Source organism: Malaclemys terrapin, chromosome 23 (genome assembly GCF_027887155.1).
Source record: "Malaclemys terrapin pileata isolate rMalTer1 chromosome 23, rMalTer1.hap1, whole genome shotgun sequence".
NCBI classification, from domain to species: domain Eukaryota; kingdom Metazoa; phylum Chordata; order Testudines; family Emydidae; genus Malaclemys; species Malaclemys terrapin.
Window position 1 is genome coordinate 17913386 of NC_071527.1, and position 14277 is coordinate 17927662.

The 14277-nt window shown below is 63.5% G+C and overlaps 1 protein-coding gene across 1 annotated transcript; it reads left to right on the forward strand.

The window, feature by feature from the left end:
- Positions 1-6733: 6733 nt before the first annotated feature.
- Positions 6734-13778, forward strand: MISP3 (MISP family member 3). The gene is made up of 4 exons (XM_054013086.1): positions 6734-6833; positions 7734-9765; positions 11588-11670; positions 12789-13778. Exons 2-4 carry the CDS (start codon positions 7764-7766, stop codon positions 12879-12881), a joined length of 2178 nt encoding a protein of 725 aa, XP_053869061.1. The 5' UTR covers positions 6734-6833; positions 7734-7763; the 3' UTR covers positions 12882-13778.
- The last annotated feature ends 499 nt before the right edge of the window (positions 13779-14277 follow it).

Consider the following 14277-nt stretch of genomic DNA (forward strand, 5'->3'; position numbering starts at 1 on the left):
AAGGGATGATGGGAAAGGAGCCTGGAGCGGGTGAAGCACAGGGCGCAATAAAGGAAGCTACACATAGACACATGCTGGTCCCCGGCGGTGCTAAGCCAGGCAGCGAGGTGGCGGCACCGCATGTGCGGAGACACCGTCTCTTGAATGGGGCTTGGGCGGGTCGGGTCCGTAAAGCTGTAACAAATAAACACTGGGGGCTTTCAATGCTCGGCAAAGGGGAGCCGGCTGGCCGTGCCGTCGCACCGCGGGGATCGTGGCGGATGTTTGCAGGCCATGATTTCCGCAGCTGCTCTGTGGCGAGCGTCACCAGCCGTTGGAGAACCCCCCTGCGGGCGTGGGGGTCGTGCCGCCAGGGTCTGCCTTCTCCAGCCCTGCAGACGGGGGTCCTGCATGCACCATAGCTCAGAGATCCTGCCACATGCACCCCAGTGCAGCCCCCCACATTGCCCAGCTAGGCCAGCCCCCTCCATCCCCCCGCATCCCATACCTTTGGGGTGCATGGTGCCACTGGCTTCGCTGCCTGCCTCTGCTGGACAGTGTGGAAGACATCCCCCAGCCGCAGCTCCGGTCCCCAGCATCACGGGGCCGGGTGGCATAAGGGACATTTCCCCGAGTTTGGGTCAGGTGATTTTGCATTGACCCTAAGAACGTCTGTGCTGGGTCAGACCAACGGGCCCCACACAGGGCGGCCTGGCCCTTTAACGGGAAATGGGGCTCGTCAACTGGAAAACGAACGTGGGATTCAGGCAGGCCACTAGGATCAGCAGGGGAGAAGCTGGGGAAAGGGACTGGGAGGGAAAACTGCTGAGAACCCCAAGGCCCTTGCGGCAGACCCAAGGGGATGGCGGGGGCTGCAGAAGGGGGGGCGGTTCCTGCTGAGCTGTCTGAGGCAAAGAGGAGACAACCAGGGAGAGCCTGAGATCGGGAGCGGGGTGGGGGGAAGGAGCCACGGCTGGACGAAGCCCCCAGGCCTAGACAGAAGACGCGTGAGCTGAGTGTGGGGTTTGTGGGGTGGCGGAGGAGGGTGGTTTCGAATAGCTCGTGTTAACGACCCCTCCCTGCACTGGAGTGTTAGCCGTGGGAGAAAGCCCTGGGGGGAATCTCGTAGGGAGGGAAGCTGTGGCGCCTCCCCTGGCTACGAGCGGGTAGTGACCCGGTTACAGGGCCCATCTAGCCTGGGACCCCCCCGCCCCCTCAGATCACACCACTGGAAAATACAGGGGCAGGAAATACATTTTTCTGCTGCCCAGGAAGGCTGAGCTGCTGATGGCACCGGGTCCAAAACACTGAACCAGGAACGCGTCTTGCAGGTCAGCTGCCATGTGGGGCTGGGAAGGGGGAGGAGGGAATCCTGTAGCATCACGGCTGCCCCCTCCCAGGTGTGGGCGCTGAGCACCCCCTGAGCATCCCAGCTCCTCTCCCAAACATGTGTTTGGGGAGGGGGATCCATTTGGCTTCACGGCCCCCTTCCCACACACTGAGTACTAGCCGCCAGCCAGTCAATTTCAGGGGGCGCTGGATGGGTCTCTCAGAGCGATGCTTAAAGGTACAGAGAGGCACCTGTGTACATGTGCACACACACACTCACTCACACACACTCACTCATGCACACTCACTCATGCACACACTCACACTCTCACTCACACACACACACACACAGACGTCTCTCACAACGTATGCCAGACCTCATCCAGGGCACTAACTGCCCCAGTAACAACTCTTTGGGGGTGCGGGGGAGACGGGAAATCGCTGTGCTCTTTAGTGAACTCGCACGGAAAAGCGACACCCTCTCACCCGTGGGTGGACACTTCGCAGAGCGATCACTCCGCTGCTCCCCTCTCAGTCCTCGTCCTGCCAGGAAACCTGCCCAACTCCTGCAAAAGACGCGCCTGGGAGCTTAAATTCAGAACTTTGCTAGACACTAAAAATCAGGGACTGAGCAGAGAGCCTGGATTTATGGCTTATTACAACAATCTGTAACCCACTAAACCAGCGGCTCTCAACCTTTCCAGACGACTGCACCCCTTGCAGGAGGCTGATTGGTCTTGCGTACCCCAAGTTACACCTCACTTAAAAACTACTTGCTGACAAAACCAGACATAAAAATACCAGAGTGTCGCAGCCCACGATTACTGAACAGTTGCTGACTTTCTCATTCTTACCATGTAATTATAAAATAAACCCATTGGACTATAAATATTGTACTCCCATTTCAGTGTATAGTCTATAGAGCAGTAGAAACAAGTCATTGTCTGGAATTTTAGTGTGTCCTGACTTGGTTAGTGCTTTTTATGTCGCCTGTTGTAAAACTAGGCAAATCTCTAGGTGAGTTGATGTGCCCCCTGGCAGACCTGAGGGTACCCCTGGTTGAGAACCATGGCACTAAACCCCAGAAGCTGGGCCTGGACGACAGGGGATAGATCACACGTAATTGCCCTGTTCTGTTCATTCCCTCTGGGGCACCTGGCATTGGCCACTGTCGGAAGACGGGACACTGGGCTAGATGGACCGTTGGTCTGGCCCAGTTTGGCCATTCTTATCTTCACTAAACCCCCCAGCTCCTTTTCCCCCCTAGGACTGGAGAGGTGATAGTGGCCACCTCACCTTGAATGATCCCTTGGAATGTGTGTGACCCATGTTCCGCTTGCACTTAGCCGTGATGCTCCGAGCACTTTCCCCAGAGCTCGGCGAAGGCTTGTGTCTCTCTCCCCGAAAATATTTCTCTCACCCACCTTGTGTGTCTGTAATACCCTGGACCAACTCCTTCCACACTTTCACCCTGCTGCCACTAGGTGGTGCCCAGTTAGACTTTTGCTCCCCGCCTTCAGAAAAACCTCCGAGCGTGTTTTCATCCAGCAAAGCGGACGCTGGACGCCTGGGTCCTTTTCTGCCCATCTGCACTGGGAAGCGGTGAGGCCCGAGCGCACAGGGGCCATGACCCTAATGACCCTGGCACTGGACTCAGCTTCCCTCTAAGACAAGGAAGCTTTTGTCCAGGTCCAAGATCAGCCCCAGAGCCCAATTCCCTGACGCTTGTGACAATGCCACCCCCCTGCACCTCTTTCCTTGGCAGGGCAGGAAGCAAGTGCAAAGCCACTCAAAGGAAATGCTCCTTCATGCCATCTGCAAGGAGCCTGCGGAACTCCCTCCCACTGGACGGTGTGGGGCCCGGGAACCCAGGGAGAATCCTGCAGGGGGTGGAAGTTTATGCTGCTAAGGAGAAGGCCCAGAGGTAGAACAGTTTGTGCTAGCAAAGAGATTTGAAAGAGTTAAAAATACCAGGTGCTTTGGGGGTTTAAGGCAGGGGTGTGAGGAGGAGACCTTGACGGGGGCAGATTGTCCCATGCCTGCCTGCTGGGGCGGGACACACCTATCTCTGAAGAACCTGGCTTTGGCCACGGTTGGACAGGGGCTGCTAAGCCGGGGAGGACGCTAAGCTTGGCTCTGTGTGTGAACGTTCCCGTGTGCCCAGAGATTGAGTCATTCAGAACTGAAAGCTCAGAGTCCCCTAAAGCCCCCCTGGATGCTTTCACCTACAGTGCCTGGGTTCTGTTCCCAGCTCCGGGAGGGGGCTGGGGGCTGGTTGTTAGAGACAGGGGAGGCCTAGGAGCCAGGATGCCTGGGTTCTATTCCCCGCTCTGACTCTCCCATGCTCCAGCTGACCTTGGGCTGCCCCCCACCTTTCCCTGTGGTTGCTCCCCTTCCCCATGGTGATTGCGATCTCTCGTGGCTGGCATGGGCAGGTTGGCATGTCCCATGCCCCCCGCGGCCCTGCATGCCGATCCTGTTTGCTCCAGCCCCGGCGATTGCGACACCCGCAAAACGAGAGGCGACCGTGCAGATCCCAAACCCTGGGGCGGTGCCGCTGACTGTGCCAGGCTCTGCCCGTCCCTCCCACCCTGGGTTCAGCAGCTGAAGCCGGTCCCTGCCAGGCAGCCAAGAGGGGTTGTGCAAAGTCTTTGAGCCTGATCTGAATTAGCCAAGTCCTTGAGTGTCCTCTAATCCTATGTAAACAGCTGGGGGAGGGGGGGTACTTAGCGCCGATGACCCCCCCACTGCTCCACCCTGGCCTGGCTGCTGTGCCAGGCTAGACTCCAGCTCCAATCCCTCCCCCCACACCTGGATCACATGCCCGGCTGGGTACACACCTGCCCAAAGTCAGTGGCAAGGTGACTGCCTGCTGGGGCCAGGAGGTACCTTCCCCGGGGCCGGGAGGTGGGAGGGCAGCTGGGGAAACAGGGGTGTTAAAAGGGAGGGCAGAATCGGCGGGTGGGGGGAGATACATCAACAATCTGCCCCCCAAGGCTACTGTAGATCCACGACTCACCCCTGCAAGGGATTATGGGAGCAGGCTCTCCCCCCCCCATTCCAAACTTGAGGGGCTCTTATGTCTTAGAGGGCTCACAGTTTTGCCTGGATGTGGGTCATGGCTCCCAGTATTCCAAAGGGAGCACCCCATATTCCCGGGGGACCCTCGAGTTAATTACTCCTCTTTTATGCTCTCCCCCTTTGGTGGGATCCCTGACGAACTTCCCCCATGCCCCCCACCATTTCCATTCCCAGCAGCGACCTTCCCACTTTTCTCTTAGGGGGCAATGGGGGAATCCATCAACCTGTGTGGGTTTGGGCTCTCTACCTCCCTAGCTGGCTGAGACGCAACATCCTGGTTTGACTGGCATGGGTGACCCAATCCCACCCCATCCCAGAGGCCCCTAACCAAGAGCGAGGCCAACGTCGTGCCGGGGGCTGCACAGACCCCATCCAAAATCAGGGACCCGTCGTGCCGGGGGCTGCACAGACTCCAACCGAGATCAGGGCCCCATCATGCCAGGCACTGCATAGAACCCACCCAAAATCAGGGCCCCGTCGCTGCCCAGACCCCAACCGAGACAAGGGCCCTGTCGCGCCGGGCACTGCCCAGACCCAGACCGAGATTAGGGCCCCGTCGGGCCAGGCGCTGCCCAGGCATTTAGTGAGACCCGGTGCTGCAGAGCTAACAATCCAAACTGACATGGCAGATGAAGGCAGGATTGTTCTCCCCACGGTAAAGATGGGGAAACTGAGGCCCAGAGCCACAATGTGACATACCCCATGTCACGCAGGACTGGAAACCGAACCCAGGTATCCTGCATCCCAGCTGAGCTCCGAAACCACAGACTGATCCATCCGCCTTCACCAGGCAGCCCCCTCCCAGCATAGCCTTTGCCTCTGTGTGCCATCCATGGGTCAAGTACCCCATACCGCAGTCATCTCCCAACGGCCGAGGCCTCTCCCTGTGCGTGGGGGAAGGGGAGGGTGATTGGAAGCTGCCCCAGGAGTCAGTGAGTGTGAACCCGCCCCCCAGGCTGAGACCAGACAACTCGGTACATGTCACCCACACCCAGAACTGCACAGCCCGGGGAGCTACGCGGAGACCCCGGCCGGGGACCTGCAGCGGCGTTTGCAGAGCTGGGCAGAGGTGCTGAATGAAGGGAGCAGCTGGCTACTCCAGCCCCGACCTCCGCCAGCAGGGGGCGCTGCGGGGAGCGGGCAGGGAGGTGGAGGTGGGGGTGGGGGTGGGGGTCCCGGCAAGGGGCGCTGCGGGGAGGGGACAGGGGCGCTGGCTGGGGGTGGGGGTCCCGGCAGGGGGCGCTGCGGGGAGGGGGCAGGGGCGCTGGCTGGGGGTGGGGGTCCCGGCAGGGGGCGCTGCGGGGAGGGGGGAGGGGCGCTGGCTGGGGGTGGGGGTGGGGGTGGGGGTCCCGGCAGGGGGCGCTGCGGGGAGGGGGCAGGGGCGCTGGCTGGGGCTGGGGGTGGGAGTCCCGGCAGGGGTCGCTGGCTGGGGCTGGGGGTGGGAGTCCCGGCAGGGGGGGCTGTGTGGGGGTGGGGGTCCCGGCAGGGGGCGCTGCGGGGAGGGGGCAGGGAGGTGGGGGTGGGGGTCCCGGCAGGGGGCGCTGGCTGGGGGTGGGGGTGGGGGTCCCTGCAGGGGGCGCTGCGGGGAGGGGGCAGGGAGGTGGGGGTGGGGGTCCCGGCAGGGGGCGCTGCGGGGAGGGGGCAGGGAGGTGGGGGTGGGGGTCCCGGCAGGGGGCGCTGGCTGGGGGTGGGGGTGGGGGTCCCGGCAGGGGGCGCTGCGGGGAGGGGGCAGGGGCGCTGGCTGGGGGTGGGGGTGGGGGTCCCGGCAGGGGGCGCTGGCTGGGGGTGGGGGTGGGGGTCCCGGCAGGGGGCGCTGCGGGGAGGGGGCAGGGGCGCTGGCTGGGGGTGGGGGTGGGGGTCCCGGCAGGGGGCGCTGGCTGGGGGTGGGGGTGGGGTCCCGGCAGGGGGCGCTGCGGGGAGGGGGCAGGGGGCGCTGGCTGGGGCTGGGGGTGGGGGTCCCGGCAGGGGGGGCTGTGTGGGGGTGGGGTCCCGGCAGGGGGCGCTGGCTGGGGGTGGGGGTCCCGGCAGGGGGCACTGCGGGGAGGGGGCAGGGGGCGCCGGGTGGAGGTGGGGGTGGGGGTCCCGGCAGGGGGGGCTGTGTGGGGGTGGGGGTCCCGGCAGGGGGCACTGCGGGGACTGGGAGGGGTAGGGGCGCTCCCACCTTTGCAGGCGCTGGCCCGGGTTAATGGTTAATCGCGCCCCGCGTGTGCTCGGGGCCGGGGGGGCGCCGGGGGCCGCGCTCGCCTGGCCCGTCCCGGGCTGCGCCGGCCGGAGATTAGCGGAGCGCGTGTCATTGGCTCAGCGGCCCGGATAAATCGCAGGGGCCGCGGGGCCCGGGGACCTTCCTGGTGCAGCCGCCCCGGGGCTGCGCGGCTCGGGCCAGGTGGGCAGCGCGGGGCTGGCACCGGGAAACGGGGACCCCCCCCCACAACACCCGGAGAAACGTGAGTGAGGGGCGCCGGACCCAGCCCAGGCGGGAGGGGCCAGGAGTGAATTCCCTCTGCTGGGGGGGGCTGGGCGGGCTGACACGTGGAGGGGGGCTGGGCCAGGCGTAAAGAGGGGGGCGCTCCTGGTACCCCGGGGCTGTCCTGATCTGGGAGGCATTGAAAAGAGGTGGGGGGGGGGCACTTTATGAATATCCCTTGATCTCGCCCCGCACTCTGGCTCAGCGGGCTGGTCTTGTGCAGCTCCGTGCACATCTGTCGGGTGCCTGGGGGCGAGACGCTGTTCCTCCCTCCCCGATGCCCCATAGCCCCCCAAGAGCCGGCGCCCAGGTGGGTGCAGAGGGGGAGGGGAAAGCCCGCTGCCTCTCATTGCCCAGAAGTGATTGTCCGCCGGGGGCAGCCGGGCAGGGGGTGGTGGGGACCGTCCTGCCCTGGGACTGCGATGATCAGAGCTCGCCAGCACCCCAACACCACTGCCGATGGGCGCGGGGACCCTGTTCTGCCCCCGGGACGAGGAGCTGGTGTCTGTGCCCCCCCCCCAGGACCTCTTGCCCTTCCAGGTGCCTGGTAATTAAAGCTAGAAGGACGCCCCCTTCCCCCCACTGTGATGCCTGGGGGAGCCCTTCACATTGGTACCAGGCAGGTGCCAGCAGCGGGCGCCCTCACGTCACGAGCCTCCGTTCTCAGGGTGACCCTGGCAAAGTGGAAAATCATCCGGGTAACGGAGTAGTTTGAGAGCCTCGGCTTTCTCATGGCACCCACCGGGTTTATGCCCCTTAAGCCGCCCCTCCCAGGCTCCGCTCCCCTCTGACCCCCAAATCTAATCCCCCCTCTCCCGCCCTGGTGTGCGCTGGCGAGGGGCAGCCCCAGGCACTCACGCTGGCATCTCTTCCTGCCTAGGTTTCGCTGGAGAGCCCCAGCCCGCCCCTGATGGCAACGGAGGCCGCGTCTCTGCCACCCTCTGCTCCAGGGGAGTGCCAGGGGGATGCCCCTGCTGGCCCGTGCCCAGACGGTGAGGACATGGATATCCCCGGGAAGGGGCACAGGCCAGGGGAAGGCGGCGCTGACCCCATCATCACACAAGAGAGGGAGTCTGGGACACTCGAGCCCCCTGGCGCCACTTGCCAGGACGAGGCACCAACACACGGACCGTCCCCTGCTGCCCCAGGGGAGGGGGGCAGCCAGGCAGATCACCGCGGCACCTGCCCCGCTCCCCCAGCACAGCCAGACCCGGCTGACTCCTCAGGCCGGCCAGCCTGCAGAGGGGACGACGGCAACGGTGACCCCCCCGGTGCCGCCCCCTCCTCGGAACCGCCTCAAGCTGCCGACGCCGTCTGCCAAGCGAGCCCCGGGGAGCCAAAGCTGAGTGCCGGCTCCGAGCAGGGCTGCCAGGAGAGCGCCGAGGCGGCAGGCACAGAGACGGGCGAGGAGAAGGTGCCCGGCCTGCACGGGGACGAGTCACCGGCCACCGCCCCAGGGTCGGAGCAGCTGGTGGAGGAGTCCGAAAAGGATCCGCAGCTGTCTGGGGAACAGGGACCCCGGGCGCTGGTCAGCGCTGGTGCCCGGGGGGGCCAGGATGGCAGCTGTCCACTCGAGCCGGATGGCACGCTGGTGCCAGGGGCATCCTTGCTGGCACCGGGGGACCTTGCCCCTTGCAGCCAGCAGGGGGCAGCAGGCGCCAGGCCTGAGGCGGCCGTGCCAAGGTCTCCCGTGGCAACTGGTGACTCCTCTGGGCCTGCCCACCTGGCCTGCGCCAGCCGCCGGGAGCCGGGGGGCGGGGAAGGCTGGAGGGAGGGACCAGCTGGCAGCTCGGCAGGTGGAGCCGGTGACAACAATAAACCCCGGGGTGAGGTCGCAGCTGGGGCTGTGCTGGAATCTGAGACGAGCGAGGTGCCACCCAGCGCTGCCGGGCCCCGAGAGACCTCGCCCGGGGGAGACGGTGCCGGGGAGCTAGACGGTGCCACGGGTCCAGCGGGTAGCAGGGATCTGACTGGTACCAGAGATCCAGCCGGTCCGCGAGAGACAGCCGGTGCCGCAGATCCGACCGGTGAAGACCCGGCTGCTCCCAGCGATCTGGGCAGTGCCACAGCTCCAGCCGGTGCTGACGCGCCGACCAGTGCCGGGGACCCAGCGGGGGCCAAAGAGCCAGGAGCTGCCTCGGAGCAGAGCATGGAGAATGGGGACCCCTCCAGTGACGGCGAAGCCGCTCCGGCCCTGAAGCCGGGCGGCGAGACCCCCATCGAGCGGGAGATCCGGCTGCACCAGGAGAGGGAGGAGACCCTGAGGCGGCAGCGGGGCATGGCCAGCCCGCGGAGCACCCAGGAGTACGTGGAGGTGCGGGTCAAGCCCATCTTGAACCAGGCCCAGCCGCCCGCCCAGCTGCCCAAGGAGAAGGAGCGCCAGTGGGCCGGGGCCCAGATGCAGCGGGAGATCCAGCGGGAGAGGCTCCGCGAGGAAGACCTGATGCATCTGGGCCAGGTGCGGGGCACCTACGACCGGGGCACCCCCCAGGAGCTGCAGGAGAAGAAGATGCTCTTCGAGCACCAGCCCATCCCCGAGCCCCTTTCCCCCAGGAAGCCGGCGAGGGTCACCTGCAGCAGCAGCGCCGAGACCCCCCCGGATCAGGGCCCCCGGGGACCGTCCTTCACCGAGGCCAACAGCCGGGCCAAGATGGTCATCCTAGAGCCCAGCACCCTGCTGCGCCCCAGCCCCGGCCACCAGCCGCCCCTGGAGCAGAGCCCCTCGGCCCAGGGCAACCCCTTCTTCAGACTGCACTCCAGGAGCCCCCAGTCCCGGCTGGAGCTCGAGGTGCAGGAGGCCCAGAAGAGGGAAGAGGAGCTGCAGAAGCAGAGACACTGTCTATATGGCTGGGTCCTGCCCCCGGATGCCCAGGGGGCGGCCGACGGGCAGGAGCCGCGCCGCAGCCAGCCAGGTAAGGGGGGCGCGCACCGGGGTCTGCGCCAACTGGGTCTAGAGGCAGCTGGAGGAAGGTAGTGCTGGTGAGCGGTTAGAGCAGTGGGCCTAGGAGGTAGGACTCCTGGGTTCTTTCCCTGGGACCAGGTGGGAGCATTGATTCATACCTAGAACTGGGGTCTGGGAGTCAGGACGCCCGGGTTCTCTTTCCAACTCCAGGAAGGAGCAGGGCCTGGTGGTGAGAACGGAGGCCTGAGAGCCAGGACTCCTGGGTTCTATGGCCAGCTGTCACTGACTCCCTGTGCGACCGGCACTCTGTGCCTCGGTTTTCCCGTCCGTAACATGGAGCTAATGACACTGACCGTCTCTGAGGGCCGCTGGTGAGAGCCGCTGGGGCTCGGTACCGTTCCAGCCCAGCCACCGGCTGTGACCGGGAGCTGTTCCCATGAGGTGAGTGCAGTGGGACCCTCTTCCTGGTTGCCTCATGACTGAGATCTCACTTGTGCCCAGTGAGTGTCGCCAACGGGCCAGCGGGGGCGTCCAGATAGAGGGGGTAACGGGCACCCAGATTTGCTCTCCTGCTGCTTCCCGCAAGGCTCCCGTGGGGCAGAAGTGGCAAAGACAGCGACCCCTGGGGTAAGACACCCCGGCCATGCCGGAGCCGGACAAGGCCTGGAAGAAGCAGGTGATGTGGGGGTGTGTGTGCAGAGATAGGATCTAGGGGTACAGGAGGCGGGGGGGGGGGGACGTTCAGGGGGCCCTGGAGGGCTGTAGAGAGACAGGTGCATCCCACACGGAGATGGGGGCTTTATCTCCCCTAAAACGTTCTCCGCCTGTCTCAGCAGCACCTCCGGGAGTGCACCCGTCCGTGTGTCTCTCCCGTGCATGCCACGCTCTCAGCATGTGTGGGGCACGTCCCGGGGCCAGGGCTGAGGAGTTTGGAGCTGTCCCCAGGGAGAGAGGGAGGGGATCCCAGCAGCTCCTCTCCCCCAGGCCAGGCCCAGCCAGAGGCTGGCCCAGAACTGCACCTGGGAAGCCGGTGTGTACCCAGGGAGCGGTGGCTGCGTCAGGGCGGGGCGCCGGGCCAACCTTTGGCTAGAACGAAAGGGAAAGCCACTCAGCGGTGGTGGGAAGGGGGCAGGCTGGCGGGGTTGTGCCCGGGGCCCAGGGGGAGCCAGGAGCAGGGCCAGCCTGTGGTTTCAGAGCCGGGGTTCGGCCTGGTTCTGGGGATCAGGCCCTGCCGTACGGTCGTGAGCTGAGGGATCAGTATTTCAAGAGTACCCAGATGCCACAATCAAGATCAGGACCCCCCCACACCCACACATTGTGCTGGGTGCTGCATGGCCCCCCCCGAACTGAGACTGGGCCCCCTTTGTCCCAGGTGCCGCACTGTGCCCTCTCCCCCCACAACCCGAAATCCGGGCCCCAGGGACTGCGCAGACACCTAATGAGAGCCAGTCCCTGCCCCACAGGGCTCAGTCTAGAGAGACACAGGGCGGGAGGGGAAACTGAGGCCCAGAAGTGGGTCATTGGCAGAGCCGGGAACAGAACCCAGGTATCCTGAATGGGGGTCCAGTGCCCTAGCCGCTAGGTCACCCTACCTACATGCATCCTCCTCCAGCCCCTGGGGCAGGGTGACTCCCCCTAACCTGGGTGCTAGGGTGGATGGCATGAGGTGGGGCACAGGGAAACTGAGGCTGGGTCTCGGGGGAGTAGGCAGTGTTTCTTGGGAGGGGATGTATTGGGGTACAGAATCCGGGGGGTGGGAGCCTGGCAAAGCCCCCGGAAGGCGGCAACGGGAGCCCGCAGAGCCTGACCCACTGTCCTCCCTCTCGTTGCAGAGAGACCGTCCTGCAGGAAGCTGGATGTGACCTGGCCGCCCCCAGCCCTGTCGGGGACCCCCCAAGAGAACGGGCTGGACCAGGTAACTGCTCCCCTTTCCCCCCTTGCACACCGCCAGGCGATGACCCCTGGGGGCCGGCTCCAGGCACCAGCCTAGCAAGCAGGTGCTTGGGGCGGCCAGTGGTGAGGGGCAGCACGTCCGAGTCTTCGGCGGCGGGTCCCTCGGTCCCTCTTGGAGCGAAGAACCCGCCGCCGAATTGCCGCCGAAGACCAAAGCGGCGGTAGAAGTGCCGCAGATTGCGATCGCGGCTTTTCTTTTTTCTTTTTTCTTTTTGCTGATTGGGGCGGCAAAAACCCTGGAGCCGGCCCTGTCTGCCACTGACGGGCATCAACACACGTGGGAGGGTGGACATGTGTGAAGGCGGCAACATGGGGAAGCGCCCACAGAGGCGCACAGAATCTGCCTGCCCGCAGACACATGCTCCAACACGCAGTTACACGCAAGAGCCCTGAGCCATTGCTACTCCGTGAGGAACCCCGTTGGGGGGGCATTCAGTCGAAGTGTCCTAAATCCTGCAAGCTGCATGCACGCAGCCACACACGGGCTGACATACGGTCACAGCCGTGAGCCCCTCCTGCACACTCAATTGCACGCATGAATACAACGTGCAGCGGGGGCATTCGTGCATCCGCATAAACACAACCATGTGAGCCCTGCACACATACATACACACGGACACGCGTGGCCTCCCCACACAAACACGCTCCGACACACATGAATCCACACGGGAGCGCTGCGCCCATACATAGAACCCAGAGACGCACAAAACCACACGGACTCAAACACACACGAGCCTGCACCGGCTTCTCCTCACACGGACGCCTCCTCACGCAATATTCGCAACAGACATGCCTGGGGGCACACACCCCTGGTGCCGGGATCCCCTTCATCCTCTAGTGGCTGGTTCAGGAACTACAACAGCCTGGGTCCTCCAGCAGCCCCTTGTGGTGGAAGGTCAAGGGTTCGATCCACGCCAGGGGTATGCAAGCCTTGTTCGTTCCAGAGGTGCCCCTGCAGTGGGCACATGGACACGTGGCCTGCCTTGCTCCCAGGAAAGGCCTCTCCCCTTTAGCCACGTATTTGCTAGATCTCTGCCTTTGTTGTCCTCAGTGGCTTACGCTGTCCCATCCCTGCCACAGGTGGAGAAAAGCCCCCGGAGCCTTCGCCAGAAAAATGCCTTAATCCAGCGCTGGGAGTCAGGAGCTGTCAGCAACCCGGAGAGCCAGGAGTAGGGAGCAGCGCCGAGGAGGGAAGGGAGAGAAAATGTGGGGGGTGGGGGACATCCCAGCATCTCCCATCCTGCTCTAGAACCTACCCCCCCACCTTGATCCTTCCAGGATCCCACTACTGGAACCACCATGTGCCCTTCCCACCTACCTGATTGGACAAAGCTTTAATGCATGTGACCACCCAGGCCGCTTTGATTGGGTGATGAACTACTTTGCTTCGCCTCCTCCCACCCCAGCTTTCTCCATGGACCAATCAGGAGAGACCTAGGTGAAACGCATTGTAGTTGATTATTTTTTAGAGCAAGCCAAATCCCACATTAAAGGGATTTTGGAATCCATGGAAGAATGAGGCCTTTAATACTCCAGACTAGGTACTGAGCTGAGCTATCCCGGTGTGACTCCAGAATCACTCAAATGGGGTGACTCCAGAGTCACACCAGTGTAAAGGCAATCAGAACCTGGTTCTCTATTGTAGTAAAACACACAGGCAAGCTCGTAAAACGTGTGGATCAGAATCGCCATCTCTTTGAACTCTGGGTTGGGTGGGATTACTATTGGCCTTGGGATGCCTGGGTTCTAGGCCCAGCTCTGCCACTGATTTCCTACATGTCCTTATCCAAGTCATTTCACCACTCCGTGCCTCAGTTTCTCTATCTTTTAAATAGTGGGATGATAATGCGTCCCGCGGCAGAAATCATGAACATTTGGCCAAAATACTAGTATAACTTTGATCCCAAACGTATTAAGCCTCAAATGGTCTCCTCCCCAGAAGCAGTCGCTTCTGAAACAAGCCGACAGAGTAGATTGTGCTCAGGCATGAAATCATCTTGGGAAGACGCTACGGGGCGTTTTAAGCGAAAAGGGTTTAAGAAAAAGAATCAATAAACGAAAGGAAAAGCACCACGCGACTTCACTTATTGCTGCAACGATGCAAAGGGGGTCGAGATTGTGCCGTCGCAGCAGGGCCACCCTGGCGGATTCATCAACAGTAATCAAATGAATTAGGGTTTATGTGCCGACACTGCACGAGCCAGCTCGCAAAGTGCGATTTCCATGGGAGTTTTGCCTGAGTGAGGACAGACCGGATCAAGCGGGGAGGGGCTGACTGGCTGGCTGGCTGGGGTAGATGGTGGGAAGAGCTGGGAGGCCCCATAGCAGACGTTACTCTGGGAATTCACCACTGCAGAGCGGCCCTGTACTGCTATCAAATAGAGCCGCTCCCAGCTGCTCTAAGTGACACAGACGCCAGGCACCTGCAGCCATCGGGGACCAGACAGGCCTAAAGGCCCAGCCACGTGCCAGTTCGGCGAAGCCCAGGGGATGCGCAGAGGTGGCAGCCTCTCCAGCTCGAGCAGCGATCACAGCAGGGGGTCATAGACCCCCGTCCGCTGTGGCTCCG